The 19521-nt window shown below is 38.9% G+C and overlaps 1 protein-coding gene across 2 annotated transcripts in view; it reads right to left on the bottom strand.

Annotated features, from left to right (window-relative positions):
* Positions 1-19521, bottom strand: part of PDGFD (platelet derived growth factor D) — a 186523-nt gene that overhangs the window by 60566 nt on the left and 106436 nt on the right. For both annotated transcript variants that reach the window (XM_026675624.2, XM_026675623.2), the window contains exons 2-3: positions 11562-11766; positions 9267-9447 (exon numbers count right to left, since the gene is read on the bottom strand). In XM_026675624.2, the coding sequence (XP_026531409.1) occupies positions 9267-9447; positions 11562-11766 (386 nt within the window). The remainder of the gene's footprint in view (positions 1-9266; positions 9448-11561; positions 11767-19521) is intronic.

Raw genomic sequence — 19521 nt, forward strand, 5'->3', positions numbered from 1 at the left:
AAAAACCTACCCATATGACCTGATGATTTTTAATATTTATTTTTCAACTGGGCATCTGAATGGAATATACTTAGAGCAGATTTCTTGAAAATCAATGGGAAGTCATCAACAAACCAAGGTCTGATTTCTTTTTTTTTATTTTTTTTTATTTTTTATAAATAAATTTTATTAAATTTACAATTAAAAACATATCGACATTACATACACAAAAGGGAAAAAAACAAAAAAGAACACTCGGTCTTACAAACTGGAAAGAAAAGAGAAGAAGAGATGTAAAAGAAAGAAAGAAACAAAGGAAGAGAAAGAGAAAAAAAAAAAAAAAGATGCGTTTAAAAACAGACAATATCCTTTTTGACAGTCTGCAAGATCCAATTCTCCTACCTTAATTTGAATACACACATTCCATTCCTCTCCAATTACCTTGTCATTCGTCTCCTCCAACAAAATAAATTCCAACAACAAATTAAAGAATTAGAAATACAACTTCAAAAATCCCCTAAAAACCAGAGAACACAAAATCAGTTAATAACAATTAAACATAAATTGAACTTACTTGAACAAGATAAAATAGAAATTAACTTGAAAAGGTCCAAACAAAATTATTTTTGAGCATGCAAATAAACCAGGAAGATGGCTATCCCATAAACTTAAAAAAGTGAAAGAAAAGAGATTGATACACCAACTAATGGATGAGAAAGATGTCTTACAACATGAGATAGAGAAGAAAAAAGATATCATTTACAACTATTTTCAAAGATTATATAAAAAGGAGGAAGTTAATGAAGATAAAAAAAACCAAGGTCTGATTTCTAAGGATGTCTAAGGCTACATTCATCCCATTGATTGTATTGTTTGAATATGCCATACATTTATTTATAAGAATTTATTTATTTCTAAGAATAAAGTAGGGAGGAAAAAACAAAATGAACCTCCATGCTAATGTGAAAGCATATGTACTATGATCCCAGTGAAATCTACATTCCATAAAGTCCTAGTAACTTCTTTATTTAAACTCATGATAATTCACTGTGGTCCTTATAAGCCCTATTAGCCCCATTCTAATTCAACAGTTAGAACTACTAGAATGACAGTGTCAACTCATAAAATATTTCTATGGACTTTTTAGAGTTGCCAACAGAAAGGGAGGGGGAAAAGGGATTTGAAAGAGCAGTGCTGCAGCTTGGAAAGCGAAAGTGCATTCCATAAATAGTTTTTCAAAGATAGTAACTAGATAACTGAAGTTTCTGGCGCACAAAATTCTAACTGGAGAACATGATTGATGACTCTTGGCTAAGGATGAGTCTCATTGAAGAATATGAATTAGGATACACCCAGGGTGTGGGGGAAAACCAGAGTCAAAAGTGACAATGAATTATGTGTCTCAGAGTTGGCTACATCTAGGCAGTGCTAGACATGTTTACTCCCAATTAATCCATTTGAAGTTTTGGAAGTTTGGCTCGAGACTCATGATTTCATTGGGGTAACTGCCAGAATCCTGACAGGCAACAGGGTTACTGTTAACCTCACTCCCATCAAAAGCAATGAAATGGAAAGCCATCCCCAGAAGCAATTAGTCTACACTACGTGTTATCTGCCCACATCTTTTGCAATGATGATCTTCTAGAATTTGAAACTGAAGAGGGACTAAACCAGGGGTGGGATTCTACTGGCTCTGTCCGGCTCTGTAGAACCGGTAGCTCTGAAGAGCAGCAGACATAGAACTGGTTCTATGTCTGCTGCTGTTTTGGCCCACCCGCCTGCCTGGGCTCTTATCTGATCTTTATTTCCTGGTTTTTCACCCTCGGCTGCTTTGCGCGGCACAGCTGCAGTTGAAAAAGCAGGAAAAAAGTGCTTTTTCAATTGTTACGCACCCGCGCGCAGCGCTGCTCAGTTGTCCAGGTAGCAAGCTGACGATGATTTACATGCGCGCGCAGCATGCAAATCGTAAATCACCAAACCGGTAGTTACACCGGTCGGATCCCACCCCTGGGCTAAACATCAGGTAGGTCAACAAAAGATCACGAATGACAGCTCAGTATGAGCACTTGCACATTTCTTGGCTCTCATGTGACTCTAATCACTTGGAAGATTAGCACACCCAAGTAGGACTCATATATTTAGCAAAACCACATGTACAATGCTTCAAATGTCCAAAATATTTGAAAGTAGATTGATGTTGGAAGTAAACAACTTTTTTTAGCACTGAGAACATGCTGTGTGTGATCGCTGCTGCTGGGGATTGCTTGATCATGGCATGACTATGATGATGGATGTGGTAATCACAAAACACTGATTTACTGGAGAGCAAACTAATGACCTTGCCTCTCTACCACCTGAGGTTACTTCTTTCTGGGCACATGATTCCAAATAAAGCATTGGATTAAGCCCACTTGCTTTTTATTATTATTATTTAATTCAATGGAGGACCTAGAGGCATTTGTATACAGCAGGATGCTATTAAGGACTATGTCGGAGATTGTTATATTGCTTTCTAAATAATAATTCTTCTTTAATGAAAATAACATAAAGTCAAGCAGAGCTGCAAGTCCGAAGCATTAGTGCTCAGAAATATTGTGGTGACTTCCCCAATGTATCAATCTGTCACTTCCTTTCTGAGTATCTTCCACAATGTGTTGATATTCCAAATGCACTGTCTGATTGTCTGGAAATTAAATTCTGTCTTGTCCATCTCTGCCTCCCTTCTTCCTTTTGAAGTTATATGTGATAAAAGCCTTAGAGAGGCTACAAAGGCAAGTTGCCCTTGAGTTGAGCTCAATCCTGGTGATTGCATGGATCCTCCATGTTGCTTTCTAGGCAACAGTATGGAGGATGTCTCTTCTTGCCTTTTTCTTAAAATGATGAACAATGTTTTCATTCAGAATAAGTGTAGGAGCATGGTGGTTCGTGTGGTTAGGAGGCTGTTCTGACCCAAGCCTTGTTCAAAGCAAACAAATACCAAACAGAGATAAAAGCAAAACCTTTTTAATGCTTCTCTGTGAATTCCGTTCATTCACAATAAAACACTATTAAAACTAATTGTCCCAAATAAGAACAAGCCTTTCTAAGGTCGTGCAAGGCTGCCAAGAATACTCGATTAAATTGCAAGGAAATAATCAAAACCAAAAGTCTCCAAACCCAAACCAGGATAGTCTGAACTTCCATAAGACTTGAAGTGCAAGAACTTCTTTGCTTCCTGCAAAGAATCCCATCTCTGAGGGCTGGCTTTTATCCCTTAAGGGAGAGGCCATCACCTTGCAGCCTTACTCCCGAGTCTCCCATGCTGCTACAGCTGCTCTTTCCTTCGAGCAGCCCTGCGCACACGCGCACTGGGCACAGGCTCCTCGTGGTCCTCTGCATCACTACTGCCAGCCTCCACAAGCTACAAAGGCAGCACTCCACTCTCTGATAGTCCTGGCCCCATCCCTGCATCACACGCTCTCATCTGAGTCTTCACTCTCCAAGTCCTCAACCATCCGCACCTGCTGTGGGCGAACCACAACAGAGGCTGGCTTGGAAGTTTGTAAGCCCGCATTTGAGACCCAAGTGCTTCCATAGGGCAGGGTGAGCTTTGTGCTAGCTCCCGCTGGGGACATAAAAGGAGCTCCCAACTAGCCGTTATCGGGGCAAGGGTGATGTCACCAGCTAATCCTTTCAACCTGGAAGTGCGTCGGTTGTTCTGACACGAGTGCAATGAAATTCAGAACAAATCCATTCATTAAAAAAAAACAACCCAATGAGCTTCAGCTGGAAGCAGGGACTACTTGCCAGCCTTGTAAACAGTGCAGACCAGAAGCACATCCAGAAATACTAGGCCTGACTTTATTGTAAGGTTGCCTTATCAGAATCTTCCAAGTCTGAAAACATATCTCTTCCACCCTTCCTCATGTTTATAGTCCACTATTGGGAGGTCTCCTCTGAGATGTTTATCAAATCTCCATTCCTTCTGTGGACTCAGTTGCCACATATTTGGCCACTTCCTAGTCTGCAGCTCTTCCTCCTGTCTCCCAAGGTCATTTCCACGCACCATTACACAACTTTGGTTATAAGTCTTTCTATCACTGTAAAACCTCTGACTGTCCTCACGTCCTAATCTGAAAGGTCAAATGGGAGAAGTTTCCTCTTGTTTTCTTCCCTTGGAATGTCTCTGTAGTATAGCAAGACAGGAAGGGTTCAGTTCTGGAAAAAGGATGGCACATCAAAAGAGTTACACATGCCCTGAATAATTTAATTATAAACTCTTTGAAGGTTTGTTTATTTTTAAAAGGAAAATAGGATACAAATATTTTAAACAAATAAATGGAATGTGACGCCCTTAAACCGACGTGAATTTCTCCAAATATCTCTTCTTGTTTGAGAGCAATTTGCTTCTGTCAGATTGCAGAACAATGAAAAATGCTGAAGAATTTCTCAACATGGCACTGGTGCAACTTCTGCATAAGCTTCCTCGTAATGAAATACTTAAACAGTCATCTAAGCAGCTTATGACATCACTCAGATTCTCCACACTAGAGCCTACTGGTCATAGTGGTGTATTACAGACATAATTTTCAACTGATTGTAATAGTGAGAATCGTTAAGAGTTATAGTCCATCATATGAGGAGAGTATCAAATTACAAAAGTTTAATTTTGTGTTTGCAGCAAGCCTAGGAAGAATACATTCGATTAAAAAAATTATTGTTGACTCCAGGCAGAAAAAAGAAATGTTTGCATCGATTGTGCAATCTATTGTTGACTCCAGTGGTGGATTCAAATGTTTTACTATTGGTTCTGTGGATGTGGCTTGGTGGGCGTGGCATGGCTTGGTAGGCATGGGGTGCTGGGTGTGGCAGGGGAAGGATACTGCAAAATCTCCATATCCACCCCACTCCTGGGGGAAGGTTACTGCAAAATCCCCATTCCCTCCCCACCCCACTAACCTGCTTTCCAGCTCCGTTCTCCTGTGCAGGGCAACAAAAGAAGACTCAGCCAATCAGCTGGGATTCGGGAGGCAGAGAATAGATGGGGGTGGGGTCAGTCAGAGGTGGTATTTGCCAGTTCTCCGAACTACTCAAAATTTCCACAACCTGTTCTCCAGAACTGGTGAGAACCAGCTGAATACCACTTCTGATCTATTTCTTTAAACATGCCTGAAATGCTCAGAGGTCTCACAATCTGGAAAAACCCTTTTGCTTTCCAAGAAGGCTAGGAGCATGTTCTCTCAGAAAGGCTGCTGGCAAGCAAAACTGACTTTTTATGCACACAAACATGATATCGCAGACCCTTGGCAACAATATTCATCCATTTTTCCTCCTGGGGAAAAACACACACACAAATCTCTGTTCTTTTGCAATGTTATATATTTTCTTGTTTCCTGAAGCCCCAGGGTTTTGAATTAATTGTACACAGTTTCTCATAAAACTGGCTAATTATAGGAGAGGTCCTTCGGAAATATCACACAAAGCAGCAGTGCTTAATTTTTATGCATTGTGTGGTACTCCAGGGAAAGCAATACCATAAATTGCTGTTTTGCTAAATTGCTTTCAAATTAAAGGCTTCCACCGTATAGTAACTTAACTCACGAGCATAGCTTTGGAGATCTATATCAATATCCTGTTTAACTCAATATTCTGAGTCCAATGGGACCATATCTGGATTCTTCTGAATTTTTCAGCAATGAAGCTACCATACTGTTTCCTCTTTCTTGAAATGCTCCTAGAATATACACGTCTCACTGGCATGTGTAATAAATATGAAAGTTGGGCATAAATGCCACTTGAGACTCTCTACTACGTTTGTGAAAAAGGAAATTAGCTGAATAATTTCTTCAACATTCTCTAGGAGGGTTGGATTTGCCCCTTACCAAGCTTATTACAAGAAGCAATTCTTTCAGTAATTCCAATAATTTCCCTCAACATTTACCATGCACGAGTCTTGAGCCAAGCTTCAAAAGAAACCAAAAGATTTATTAGGAGCAACATGTCTGGCATTAATCTGTATGAAGCCAACTCTGACATACATAATTCACAGACACCTGTGACCCTGTTTCCCCCCTCCCCCTGGAAACAAGAAAATATAAATCAGATTCTCCAATAAAGCACATTCACAGGTGGGGTGTCATCAATCATGTTCTCCAATTAAGGATTTTAGTGGGCAGAAGATCCGGTAGCTTAGCTACAATCTTTGTAAGATAAGTGTTGGAATGTATTACTGGTTTTAAACTGCCGCAATGCTCTTTCAGATTTCCTCCCCTCCCCTTGTTTATGGCAACTCCAAAACAGACATAGAAATGCTTTACGAGTTGACAATGAGGTCATTATAGTCACAAAAGTTAGTCTTTCCCAGGCTGTAGACTGCAGATGTGTTGGTGTAGGAAATGCCCAGGCTGAGTCAGAAAGAGGAGTCAAATGTGTCATCATTCATGAATCCCTTCACATTCACATGAGATCTAAGTCCAGTCCACCTCAAATTCCTTTTATCCTTATCTACCACCAATTTTCTTTGACCATTAGTAGTTCAGATTCTTGTAGAGAGCTTAAGCTTGCAATAAACGTTTATGCCCATTTGAACTGCCTGGATCTCCTGATTTCCTTGGTGCTTGACAGCTGGATCACAATTCCACTCATCCACTTGTCCAAGAGGAAGACTCTGCCTTCTCAGTGACAATAGCAATAGCAAAACAAAAACTCTCCTCTGAAATTTTTCACCAAATATATGGGCAGAGCAATGTTTTCTTTAAATATCTCCAAAGATTTTTTCCCCCTATCAATTTATCAAAGGCAGAACTCACCCTTTAATCATCATATTAAGCATTACTATATAGGAAAAAAAACACTATCCTTATTTTTCCCCCCTGGAATTTAAAAATGTGTAGGACACAAGGTCAATGAAATAGTCCAGATAGAAGCACACTGAGAAGTATTAGCTCTGTCTTTATTGTACAATTACATTGACAGAATCTTTTGAAGATTGAAATGACATCTCCCCCCCACCCTTCACCTATACAGTCCAGGAAACCAGGAAGAGTTTCTTATGAGCCATTTGCCAAATCCCTATTTCTCTTGTTGGCTCAGGTGCCCTTTATCTGCCTACTTTGCAGTTCTTTCTCTTATCTCCTAAGGTCATTCTCACATACAGTAACAGTCAGAGCCATCACAGATGGATAGAGAGAGGACGATGCAGTGAAACACAAGAAAGTCACAGATGTCTGCCCTTTCTTGTAACTCCGAATTTCTCCTCTCCTTTAGAATAAATTCTAAAGCAAACTCTCTGACCAAACAGAAAGACGACTGCAGCAAAAGTCAGGAGAATTTATCTGCCCATTCATAATAGAAGTCCGTAAAGTTAAAAAGAAAAAAAGGTGCAGAAAATGGAATAGCAGCTGTTTTTTTTTTTTTAGTAAGATGCTTTCTCAGGTTTCAACATGCCTTGAAATTTATATTATGAGAAGCAGAGTGTCACTACTATGACACTAATATAATTACCTGGCTCATAAGAATTCTGTCTCCAGACAGTTGTTAATTGGCATGTTTATTTTTAAAATAAATTTCTAACTGCAAATAGCTAAGGCTGTTTCATTTTAGGCTGTTTGATCAACTGCTTTCCCTTGTGGAGTATCCATCACAATTTATTATATTTATATTCTAATATACAGACATACGAAGGTACTTCTCACATACTTCTCACACTAGTGGGATGATACTACAGGATTGGGAAAAATAAGCTGGTATGTCTCCATTTCCTCTTTTCTCCATTTTCAGACTGTAAACCACCCAGAATCATGTGACAGATGGACAGCATGAAAATCTAATAAATAAGTAAATAAAAATTCTACATTGGCTGAGAACAATGTTGCTTCCTTAAACAATGTTTTCAATCTGAGTAAGATATTGAGACTATTCCAACACTTCGTCTCTAATCTGAAAAGAAGCCGCACAACCTACATTTTCGTCTTTTTATGACTCTTTAATCCCTTGATTTGGGGTGGAGTCGAGAAAACTGAGTGGAGATGAGCATTTACTGGGCGGATGCCCTTCCTGACACCTATGCAGAGTTCACAGCATATATTTTCTCTTTGCGCCCGGATAAACATCTGCTACTGCCTAGGATTGAACTCACAACCTTTCGAGTGGGAGGCAAGCATCCTCTAGGCCATCACACCACTCCCACAGAGCCTACATTACCACCAGATAATCATGCTGAGCACCTGACAACGTGCCATCAGGTTGGTGTTAAGTCCACATAGGTAGATTTTCTCTATGATGATCTGTCCCTACCTTGGCCCTTCACTTCTTCCAACAATGTCACTGTAAATCAGCCCACAAACTTTGCTGCTGACCTTCTCTTCCAACTTTCCCAACATTAGAGCCTTTCTATAGAAATCAAGATCTACAGACAGTGTATTCAAGATACAATCATTTGTTGATTCATATCTGCATCTGAGGGACCGTCTCTTTCCAGTCACATCCACCTGACCCACTAGAGCCAGGAGGCAAGGAATGTTGCAGGTCCCATCCCTTAAGGAGATACATCTGGCAGGACTCAGAAGAAGGGCCTTCTCTGTGGTGGCTCCCTCCCTTTGGAACACTATCCCTGCAGAAATTAGATTGTTTTTCGGAAGGCCCTAAAGACCTGGCTTTGCCAGTGGGCCCAGGAAACCCAGAGTGTGATGGAGCCCATCAAATGGCTCCCTTAATTGTGTGCTGTCACAAGGGCAGGGGTGTTATTGATTTTTATTTTTTCTACATTGTGTTTTTATTGTTTTTATTGTAAGCTGCCAGAATCACTATGAGTAAATAGGCAGCTATATACATTTCCTAAATCAATCAATCAATCTTTGATTGCTGATGACCTGTGTGTGTTTTGCTTAGCTTCATGAGTTTCAACACTTGAAGGTATTTTTCCTCCCCACCTCTGACTTCAACTGAGGTAATGTTGGACTTGAATAAGAGTGTCGCCTTTCACAGTATTTTTTGAGGGGTAGAGGAAATCTCTGTCACTGCCTTCACCCGATTGCTTCTAGCCCCAAATGTATAGTATTTTCCTATATATGTTATTAAAATGAAGGAGTAGTGAATTTTAATTAATAGTTTTCTTCCTCTACTGATTTCATCAAAAATTACCCTACTACATATTCCCCAAAGGGAAGCAGGATTCATTATCTTAACTTGGAAGTTTATTACTCTTCCTTCCTTCCCCAATAATTTCTTGCACCCTCTACAAGGTACCCTGTACCTTGTACCCTATGGCAGTTTTTTGTTTCTTCCCCAGATACCATCATGTTACTTACCACCAGGGAATAGTAAACCTTGAATCCTGGTTTAGCCACAAAGAAGTCATCTGATTTGAAGGTGATCTTCAGCTGGTTTGTCTTTGACGTTATTTTGGGAGGAATGTCTTTATATCCACACCACCGTCCTCGGATGAGAGTGCTAATTTCGGAAATATCCTCCACTTCCACAAAATCATATCTGGAGTGAAGGTGATAGATTAGTAGTCTGGCAAAGAAATGATGATACAAGGCAGAAGATGAGAGGATTTTTCCCCCCAATGAACATTTCACATTTTAATGATCCTTTTATTCAAACACAAATGGGAACTGTAAGTCTAGAAAGCCAAAATCAGCTTCTAACAATAGCACTTAGACTTATATACTACTTTACAGTGCTTTACAGCCCTCCCTAAGCAGTTTACAGGGTCAACATATTGCTCCCAACTATCCGACTCCTCATTTTTCAGACCTCAGAATGATGGTTGAGTCAACTTTAAGCCAATTGGGATTGAACTCCTGGCAATGGGCAGAGGTAGCCTGCAATACTGCATTCTAACCACTGCACCACCATGGCTCCTGAAGCTTCTAGCATCATCATCATCATCATCATCATTTGTTCTGCAACATCTGTCAGTTCCATGCTGGCACTGGAAATCACAGGGCCATTTTTAAAAAAAATATAGGCACTGACTACAGCTCAACTTTGAAAGTCTGCTCAGTTCTCTAGAAAGACTGTTGGTGGGATTTTCAGACAGTGTCCATAAAATACTTCTACACTTTCAACATGTTAGCTACCAGCCTCTGGATTCAGAAAACTAGTACCACAACCTGCGTATGGATTCAAGGACTCCACAGTATTAGCTTTGATGGTGTTATATTATGCAAATATGGAGCAAAAACTCCCCTCCCCCCAAAAAACTGGTTTTAATTTGTTTCCTATAGATATAGTAGTTTGGTGTTTGGTGTAAGTCCCACATAGGTCTGGCAAAATCCACTTCCTAATAAAACCTGTGCTCCTTGGGGACTCAGCGTCTCTGAATACCTCCATTCAATTATGGCAAAGCTTTCCAGAAGATTTTGCAAATCTTGTCTAAAGCCAATCTCAGTTAATGTCAAGCATCACTGCAGATCATATGACTGACATTTTGAATATTCTCTGCATTAAAGGAGATGGGAGGAAGAATATATGGGTGGATGGGGGGGACTTGCAGCATTTTTTTCCCTGTGGCTAAAAATGGGTATCACAAAGTTGTAGAACATTATTAAAATCATGAGCCAGCAGAAAATACCACCTGATGTTCTTATTTATGCACATTTTTAAAAGCCTGGTACAGTGACACAGAAATTTGCTTTTGAAAACACATCATGCCAAATGCAGGTGTGTTTGGATAGTTCTTAGGTAACAAATCTGCAAAATTTCAGAATTCTCTTTTTGACATAGTATGGGATAAAATGTACCCATATACTTTGAATGCTAAAGAGCCATTCAACAGACAGAAAACTTGGAATATAGTTCCTCTATGTTCTCCAAATATATTTTTTTATTCAAATAAACATTACAAAGAACAAGTCCTGCATAAAAACAAGCGTTATTCATGCCTTATATCATTTCTCATCCACAGTTTGCTTTGTCAGCTGTTTCACTCAAATAAAATACATGTGATAATGTATAGTATAAAAGAGCAAAACCTTCTTAGGCCCAAGAAACATTAAGCTGCAAATTGGGATCTTATGTCAAAAAAAAATAGGCTACTCCAGGATAAAGAAATAGGTGAGATCCAGAGTCGAACATTTGATTAGATTTAACTGTAATTCAAAAATATATTTGAATTGATAATGCAGTTTTTTTTCCACCTTTTTAATTAACAATCTCATTTATGAAAAGAGATATATAGACATTTCATAATTGATAGCCAGGAGAAAAACAAGACTACCAAATAAAAATAGGAAGAAAATGAATATGTGAAAAGACAAGAATTAGTCAGAATTAATGACTGGGGAATGTCATTAAGCAGATTAAATCTCTCTCCCCTTCTGCTACATTTAAAAACTGTTCAGCTGCTTTTGGAGGGATTTTGCAAATCCATGCTGAGCAGGCATAGGTGGAAATTGTTTGATACAATTTCCTTCAACGGATGAGCATCCCAAATCTTATATCAATAAGAAAACAAGTTTGGTCTGACTGCAGTTTTTAATTTTTTAAAAACATCTTTAAGAAACTTGGCTAACTTATTTTTGCCTGCCTTGAAGTTGTTCTACCAAACGAGCAATTATGAATCACATTGGACCTCCTTGGTGGTTTGATTAGCTTACCTGCAGATATCGTTCTCTGGTTCCTCCAGTCCAAACTGATGATCAAACACCAGCTGTATTCTAGAGTTTCCTGGTGAATGTAGCTTCCATGTCAGCAACAGATTCCTGGGATAATTGTGTGGGAAACGAGGGCTCTGGATGTAACCATTTTCCCAAACATTGATGGTCTCTTCTTTCTTATATAAGGCTGTGAGATGATTACTTTCTGTGAAAAATCACAAGGTGTAATAATGAGTATTCAAAACTGGTTTAAAAATGATGATGATAAGAGAGAGATGTTGGATGGATGTAACCATTTTGGATGGATGGATGGACAGATGATAGATAGATAGATAGATAGATAGATAGATAGATAGATAGATAGATAGATGTGGATGATAGATAGACAGATATAAATAGATATAGATAATAGAGATCTGGGCTATAAAAGAAACGATATGGTGATATGCAGTGTGAAAACAGACAATTATTTTATAGTTTAACAATTATTTACAGTTCATATACTAGGAAGTAGAATAAAATCAGGAATTGTACAGAGGAATGTTCTGAAATACATTTTCTATTAATCAGTTACTATGGCAATTGCCACTTTTCATTGACTGTACACCACATTTAGTTGGATCAATGTTGGGTAGACATCTTGTGCAGACACTACTGCTCAATTAGCAATTGGGCATTAGAAAACCGGCTATTTAGTTCTCTATGAGAAGACTAGTTTGTCATACGTGCCACATAATTGGGGTTACATATTCCTATGAAATGGCTGAATGGGCTTAATTCTATGCAAGACTGAATTCTTTCAGGCTAAATTCAACCATCTGGAAATTAAATTGTCAACTCACTCAAGTTCCTACAACATATTATTCCCTTTTGACCCAGTAAAGCATATTGTGGGAACAGAAATATAAACCAGCCAAGAAAGCTCCCCAATTGTAGAACTCAATGCCTTTCTTCCCCCAGCATTTATGTGTTGCCTTTGTTTCTCTGTTCTCATCAAAACCTCTAAATTCTCAACATTCTTGAAAAATGATTCAAGAAAATTTTGGAGCTGGGGTGGTGGTTAAGAGAGAGGATGGAAGCACTTCAGGTCCCATGTGCCTCCTCCTTCCATCCTTGCCCTTTCATCCTTAATATAAACATAAGTTGAAAAATGTGAGCTCTGATCCTTCAAGAAGTTTTCATATTTCTGGAAGTATTTGAGATCAAGAAACCAAACTCTTGAGTCCTTAATTCCTCAGATGTTAGGTACTACTGACTTTGATCAAGTCAAACCATTTAGTCCATCTAAGCCAGGAGCTTTCTATGTTCTACAAGTGATCAATGATTTCTCTACCCCACCACCCTGGCAGCTTTATCCATAATAAGTTATGGTTAGCTGAACCTGTTTCCCAAAGAAAGTCAAATCAATGTTCTCAAGACAGATAGATGCATAGATTGGGGGGGGGGAGACAGACAGACAGACGCAAACATACACTTATATATATCACTACTACTCACTCTTCAAGTAAAGGCTACACAGAAGTATGGTATTTAGGTACTTATTCTAAATATCTATCTATATCTATCTATATTTATATCTATCTATATCTATCTGTCTGTCTGTCTGTCTATAAGAGAGAGAAAGAGATGGAGCCCTGGTCCGTGTGTGCGTGCGTGTGTGTGTGTGTGTGTGTGTGTGTAGGTTTCAGATCATTGTTAGAGGAATCTAGATCTATCTTCTGTATGGCATTTTCTAAAAACTCTGTCTTCTCTCCAGTGACAGCTAAATGAATACCTTTGGGAAGGTCAGAAAAAGACTGAGATACACATCACCTCCTGTCATTTTCCTGCAGCATTGTTCTCGCATTTTTCCTGAAGACTTTAAGATGTCATGGAACTTTTTGTTGCTGCTTCTAAAAGTTTTCCCATGTCATGAATCAGTGCCAGTTTGATTCAACTGACATCTGTCTTGCTAAGCAACTTCCCACCATTGTTTGCACAGTGACAATAGTTGGAAATTTCCCCTGCCATCTCACAATCCACAAATGAGATGGTCAATAAATGGGTATTTCAGGTCAGTCCATGCACTCATTAGTGATATCACACAACTTCACAACTGGACACAATTTGGTGCACATATGCATTCTAAATTATCTTCCTCCCATGTGTAACCATGAGGAAAGATTTTAATTCAATTACATTTTAGTGTTTTAAAACTAATGTTAACTTCAAAAGCTACCATTTTGACCCAAAGTTCTGACTGACCTGACCAAGATCAAGATTTTAATGCAGGATACATTTTGCAAAATTATCATAATCATCCTCACATTTTCCAGCCAATAAATTATTATTATATTTCAGGGATAAATTTTCTTCTGGATAAATGAACAATATTACTTTCTCAAAAAGCAAGCTTAAAGCAAACTTTTAATTGTACCATTAATTTAATTGTAACAACAATGCTTTAAATTTCAGAATTCTAGGATCCTGGAAATCTTTTTCTTATGAAGTGAAAAAGGAATTCATGTGAGTGACCTGTTTTTCATTGTACTATAATTTTTCTTCCAGTAGATTTCCAGCTTCTTTGTATATGTATATGAGTACTTCTTACAATATCTTCAAGCTTTTCTCCATCTTGGAGAAACTGTGTATAGCAAGGAACACAACTTCACAGTTATGTCAGATGTAGTTATGTCGGATGGGGAAACTGGAGCAAATGCTTGCAAGCTTTACATAAATGATGAAAAACTAAAGCTTGCAAGCATTTGCTCCAGTTTCCCTGTCTGACATAATTACAGGTAGTCCTCAATTTACAACAGTTCATTTAGTGACTATTCAAAGTTACCACGGCACTGAAAAAAGTGACTTATGATCATTTTTCACACTTACAACCATTGCAGCATCCTCAGGGTCATGTGATCGAAATTCAGACACTTAGCAACCGGCTCGTATTTATGACGGTTGCAATGTCTTAGAGTCATGTGATCATCTTTTACGACCTTCTAACAATCAAGGTCAAGGAGGAACCCAGATTCCTTTAACAGCCATGTGTTCTAACTCAACAACTGCAGCGATTCACTTAACAACTGTGGCCAGTAAGGTCGTAAAATGAGGCCAAACTCACTTAACAGCTGTCTCGCTTAGCAACATAAGTTTTGGGCTCAGTTGTAAGTCAAGGATTACATGTACTTTGATCACCCATATATTAATTTTCAGTTCCATACTTTTTGGCTTATACTATCTTGCATTTGGGTTCTTAGCCAGCAACATGCTATCATGTTTGGATGATATCATTTATGCCCTCAACAAAAACACCATTATGTCACCACAAGTATTCCTTATACATTTAATCATAAATACATTAAACAAGCAAGGGAGGCCATGTACTCATTTCCTGTTCACTGTTGAACCAATGAATTAAGAGTTTATTCTCCTGCATACTTTTCTTCTATTATATATTACTGTTACTGCATTTAGTAGCAGTAACCAACTTTCAATTACATATCTGCACAAAACTTTCTGTAATTCAAGTGTGCTCATTTTCTTCAGATTAAACACTTTTTAATATCTGTAATAAAACCTGATTTGATCAAGAGTTATCTCCTTTGAATTGGTGTCCATGAATTTTCTAGTTCAAGTATGACTTTTGAGAAGCCTGACACCAATATCAAATTCCTATTTTTATAGGTACCCAGAGCAAATGTAGTTGACTCGAACTCATACTTTCTGACATTCCTTTTAAACTCTTAATTCATAATTAGGTTCACATTTTTACTTTCCTGCATATCTTCAGCAACTCATGAACAAGATCAGACTATTGTCATTCAGAGCTAACACATATTTCCCCTTTCAGTTAGATTCATGGTCATACAACCTATCTCTCTTTTCCTGAATATTTTTCCCACAAGGGGAATTTTAAAAATTGGAGATTGGATTTTGCACAAAATATCATTAGCTCCATGTGGGCAGGGATAGTGGAATATGGTGTTCCCGTTAAGCTTTTGACGAAGAGATATTTCATAGCAAATACAGCTAATTAAAAATCAAAATACTGTAAATGTGTAATTATTTCTTTTTTTCCCTTTTAAACCATTTCCTGTAATGTGGGTGGATGTGGAAATCCATATCCATCAAATTCTGCTCTAAAAATGGAAGCACTGAAATTCACTATTGCAACAATTATCTTTCTAGTTGCTAAATCAATCTGTTTAGAGAAAATAGAACAACAATGAACGGTACAACTAAATAGCTGGTATTGTGTAGAGGAATATCTCCACAGTTTTTGGGGTTAGACCCTCCAAAGTCCCAATGGGAGATTCTATAGAAGGTAATAAGATCCTGTGGGACTTTATGATCCAGATGAACAGGCAAGTCTTGGTCAATCAACCAGACACTGGTTGATTGGCCAAGCAGAGGCCCAGCAGAGATTATACTACTTGAGACTTCTCAGGAAACAACAACGGAATGAAAACCTGCTGGTGACCTTCTACTGCTGTACCATAGAGTCAATGGTGGGATTCAAATAATTTAACAACTGGTTCTCTGCCCTAATGATTTCTTCCAACAACCAGTTCACCAAACTGCTCTGAAAATTAACATCCAGTTCTCCTGAACTGGTGTGAACTGGCTGAATCCCATCACTGCATAGAGTGTATTTTCACTTACTGCACATGTATAGTTTGCAAGTTGCACTATGGCAGATAGGACAGCACTCCAGAGGATTAACATCATTGCCCAGAGGATCATTGGTTGTTCTCTTCCCTCTTTGGAAGAGCTTTATAGCTCCCGCTGCCTCAAAAAAGTTCAAAACATACTTAAAGATCCATCTCATCCTGGGCACTATTTTTTTGAACTATTACCATCTGACAGGTAATAAAAACAAGGACAAATAGGCCAGTGGTGGGATTCAACATTGTTTTACTACCGGTTCTGTAGGCGTGGCTTGGTGGGTGTGGCAGGGGAAGGATACTGTAAAATCTCAATTCCTTCCCCATTCCAGGGAGAAGGTTACTGCAAAATCCCCATTCCCCCAAGAGTGGGAAGGATACTGCAAAATCCCATTCCCTTCCCATCCCCCAACCTGCTTTCCAGCTCCGTTCTCCGTTCTCCTATGCAGGGCAACAAAAAGCTGATCAACTGGGACTCCGGAGGCAGAGAATAGATGGGGGCAGAGCCAGTCAGAGGTGGTATTTGCTGGTTCTCCGAACTATTCAAAATGTCCGCTTTACCAGTTCTCCAGAACTGGTCAGAACTTGCTGAATACCACCTCTGAAATAGGCTGAAAAACAGCTTCTAACCCAGAGCAGTAACTCTACTAAATTCTACTGTATAGTGCAATGTTAATGCAATATTGCACTATACAGTTGATAATGGATCAATTCAATTGTATAGAATGTGAATGATTTGTGCTTTTGTTTTATTTTTTTATGTGTAATGTACACTGAAGATGGCATTTCATTTCGTTGTACAAGGTGCAATGACAATAAACTAAACTAAACTAAACTAAACATTGTGGTATTAGAGACAAGGACCAGAAGATAGCAGTGGTGATAGACGCAGTAGTGTCAAAAGACAGCAACATCAGGAAGGAGGTGCATGAGAAGCTGGGGAAGTTCCTGGGCCTGAAGGAGAAATTAGAGCGAATGTGAAAAGAAAAGGCCAAAATGTTCCCAGTGATAGTGGGAGCACTTGGAGCTGTAACTCCTAAGCTGGGAGAGTGACTCCAACAGATCCCAAGGAAAACATCAGAGTTCCTTCTCAAGAAGAGCACTGTGCAGTGGTGGGATTCAAACATTTTTATTACAGGTTCTGTGGGCATGGCTTGGTGGGTGTGGTGTGGTTTGGTGAGTGGTTTGGTGGACATGGCAGGGGAAGGATACTGTAAAATCTCCATTCCCTCCTCACCCCACTAACCTGCTTTGCAGCTCCGTTCTCCTGTGCAGGGCAACAAAAGAAGACCCAGTTGATCAGCTGGGACTCGGAAGGCAGAGAATAGATGGGGGCAGGGTCAGTCAGAGGTGGTATTTGCCGGTTTTCTGAAGTACTCAAAATTTCCGCTACCAGTTCTCCAGAACTGGTCAGAACTTGCTGAATACCACCTCCGGCGCAGTGCTAGGAACAGCTAAACTAAGACATTGTGCAGAACCTTTGAATCCCCAGGCCTCTGGTAGAGGACACAAGATTGAGAAAGACACATACCACTCATAAGGGTGAGAAGACGTTTTTGATATATTTGTGGTTTGGAGAGCCTTATAAACAGCCTGAAGTACATAGATACAGACCTACTTCTAATCCATCCAGCAGCTAAAGAATTCTGGAGAAACTATAAAAACTGATTTGAAATATAGTAAAATGAAGTTTAAAAACAATAACATACATTAAATAAAATAGCAGAGGATTATTGTAAAAGTCATATCTCTTAAAACCAATACTATAAAATTGTAATAATTCCTTCCAAAAATATTCAAAGGAACAAAAGAAAAAGAATTTGCACTTAAACTGCAGATGATTTGAATGTAAGTGGGATACACAACTACGTTTTAAAAAAAATATTATCATATAAACTCATGGATATGTCCATACTTGGATAATCCTAACCCATTTTGGGGGGGTATTTTTTGGCATCTAAAATGTTTGGCTTATCTGCAAGCATATACAGCAATCAATTTTAATATTACATAGCTTTTCATGAATCATGTACAGGTCATTATATATAATGAACAAGGAAGCCAGGAGAGAGAGACACTCTATAAATATGTACAATTATATACATTATGAGGAACTGGTTGAGTCTTTTTAATTGAAAGATACATATTCTTCAACAAAATTTCACTTTCTGCATACATTGAGATTCCATCACTTCCTCCAACGTACGCAGAAAATATGCTGTCATTGTCAGGATGTGACCTAGGTCACTAATTCACTCTCATACTAGCTCACATGTAATGTCTGAATTTGTAATAATTATAAACTACAATGTTAGAATCCTAAAAGTTAGAAGGGGGCATTTATTCTTCAAGTCCAATTCCTTGCTCAGTTCAAGGGACCATACTAAAGAACTCAGCATAGATGACTGCAGGGGTGGGATTCCACCAGTATAACAACCGGTTTGGTCATTGTGTGCTTTGTGCACACATTCCACATTGAAAAAAGACAAGCCTCTGTGAAGAAAACAGCTGAGGCATGGCAAACTGTTCTGCTGCGTGAATCAGCTGTGCTCTAAACAAAGGCATAAAGCACAGGAAAGAGCAGGGGTGGGTGGGTGGGCAGGCCCACTTCCTCGTCGCAGCGAACCGGTTTGGAGCAAGCTGAACATGGGAACAAGGGGTTCGCCCGAACCAGTCCGAACCGGTAGAATCCCACTTCTGGATGGCTGCCCAAATCATTCCCAAAAAGATAAGCTAATCATACAATAATTAACATGACCAAATGGAGAAGGCAAATTTTGTCATCTTGTCCCATGACACCCCACACAATTGGGCTACATTATTATATTTGTGATTGATAATATACGAATCGGATGAGGTTATAACACATGCAGAGTTTTTTTTCCATAAGAAGGGGTAAATAGAAATGGCCTAAGAAACAAGTAGGAGGTTACTTTAGATCTTAGATCAAGTAGGAACCTGAGAGCAAGAAGGAGCAGGAGGGAAAAGGGTGGAATGCACTTGTCCCAAGAGTTTACTAGCTAAATTTTAATTAAAGCCCTTGATTAATGGTCATCTATTATTATTCTTGCCAACTTTCAACAGGGATTTGCTTTCATGCAATTAGAGGCCATTATTCCACATACTCTGGGAAGATCAGAAAATAAATCATGGACCTTTAGTGAACTGGAGAAGTGCTATCATGTTCATTCTCAGTCTTCTCTTGTTAACATTAAACCCAGTTTCCTTAATTGCTCCACCATTTTCAGTTCACTGATCAACCACAAAGCATCCCTTCTGATTTGCCTCATTCTTCTGATGCAGCGGTATCCAGA

The sequence above is a fragment of the Notechis scutatus genome, chromosome 5 (assembly GCF_049901735.1).
Source record: "Notechis scutatus isolate UNSWTSFEM ecotype Mainland chromosome 5, rNotScu1.2, whole genome shotgun sequence".
Classification (NCBI taxonomy): Eukaryota; Metazoa; Chordata; class Lepidosauria; order Squamata; family Elapidae; genus Notechis; species Notechis scutatus.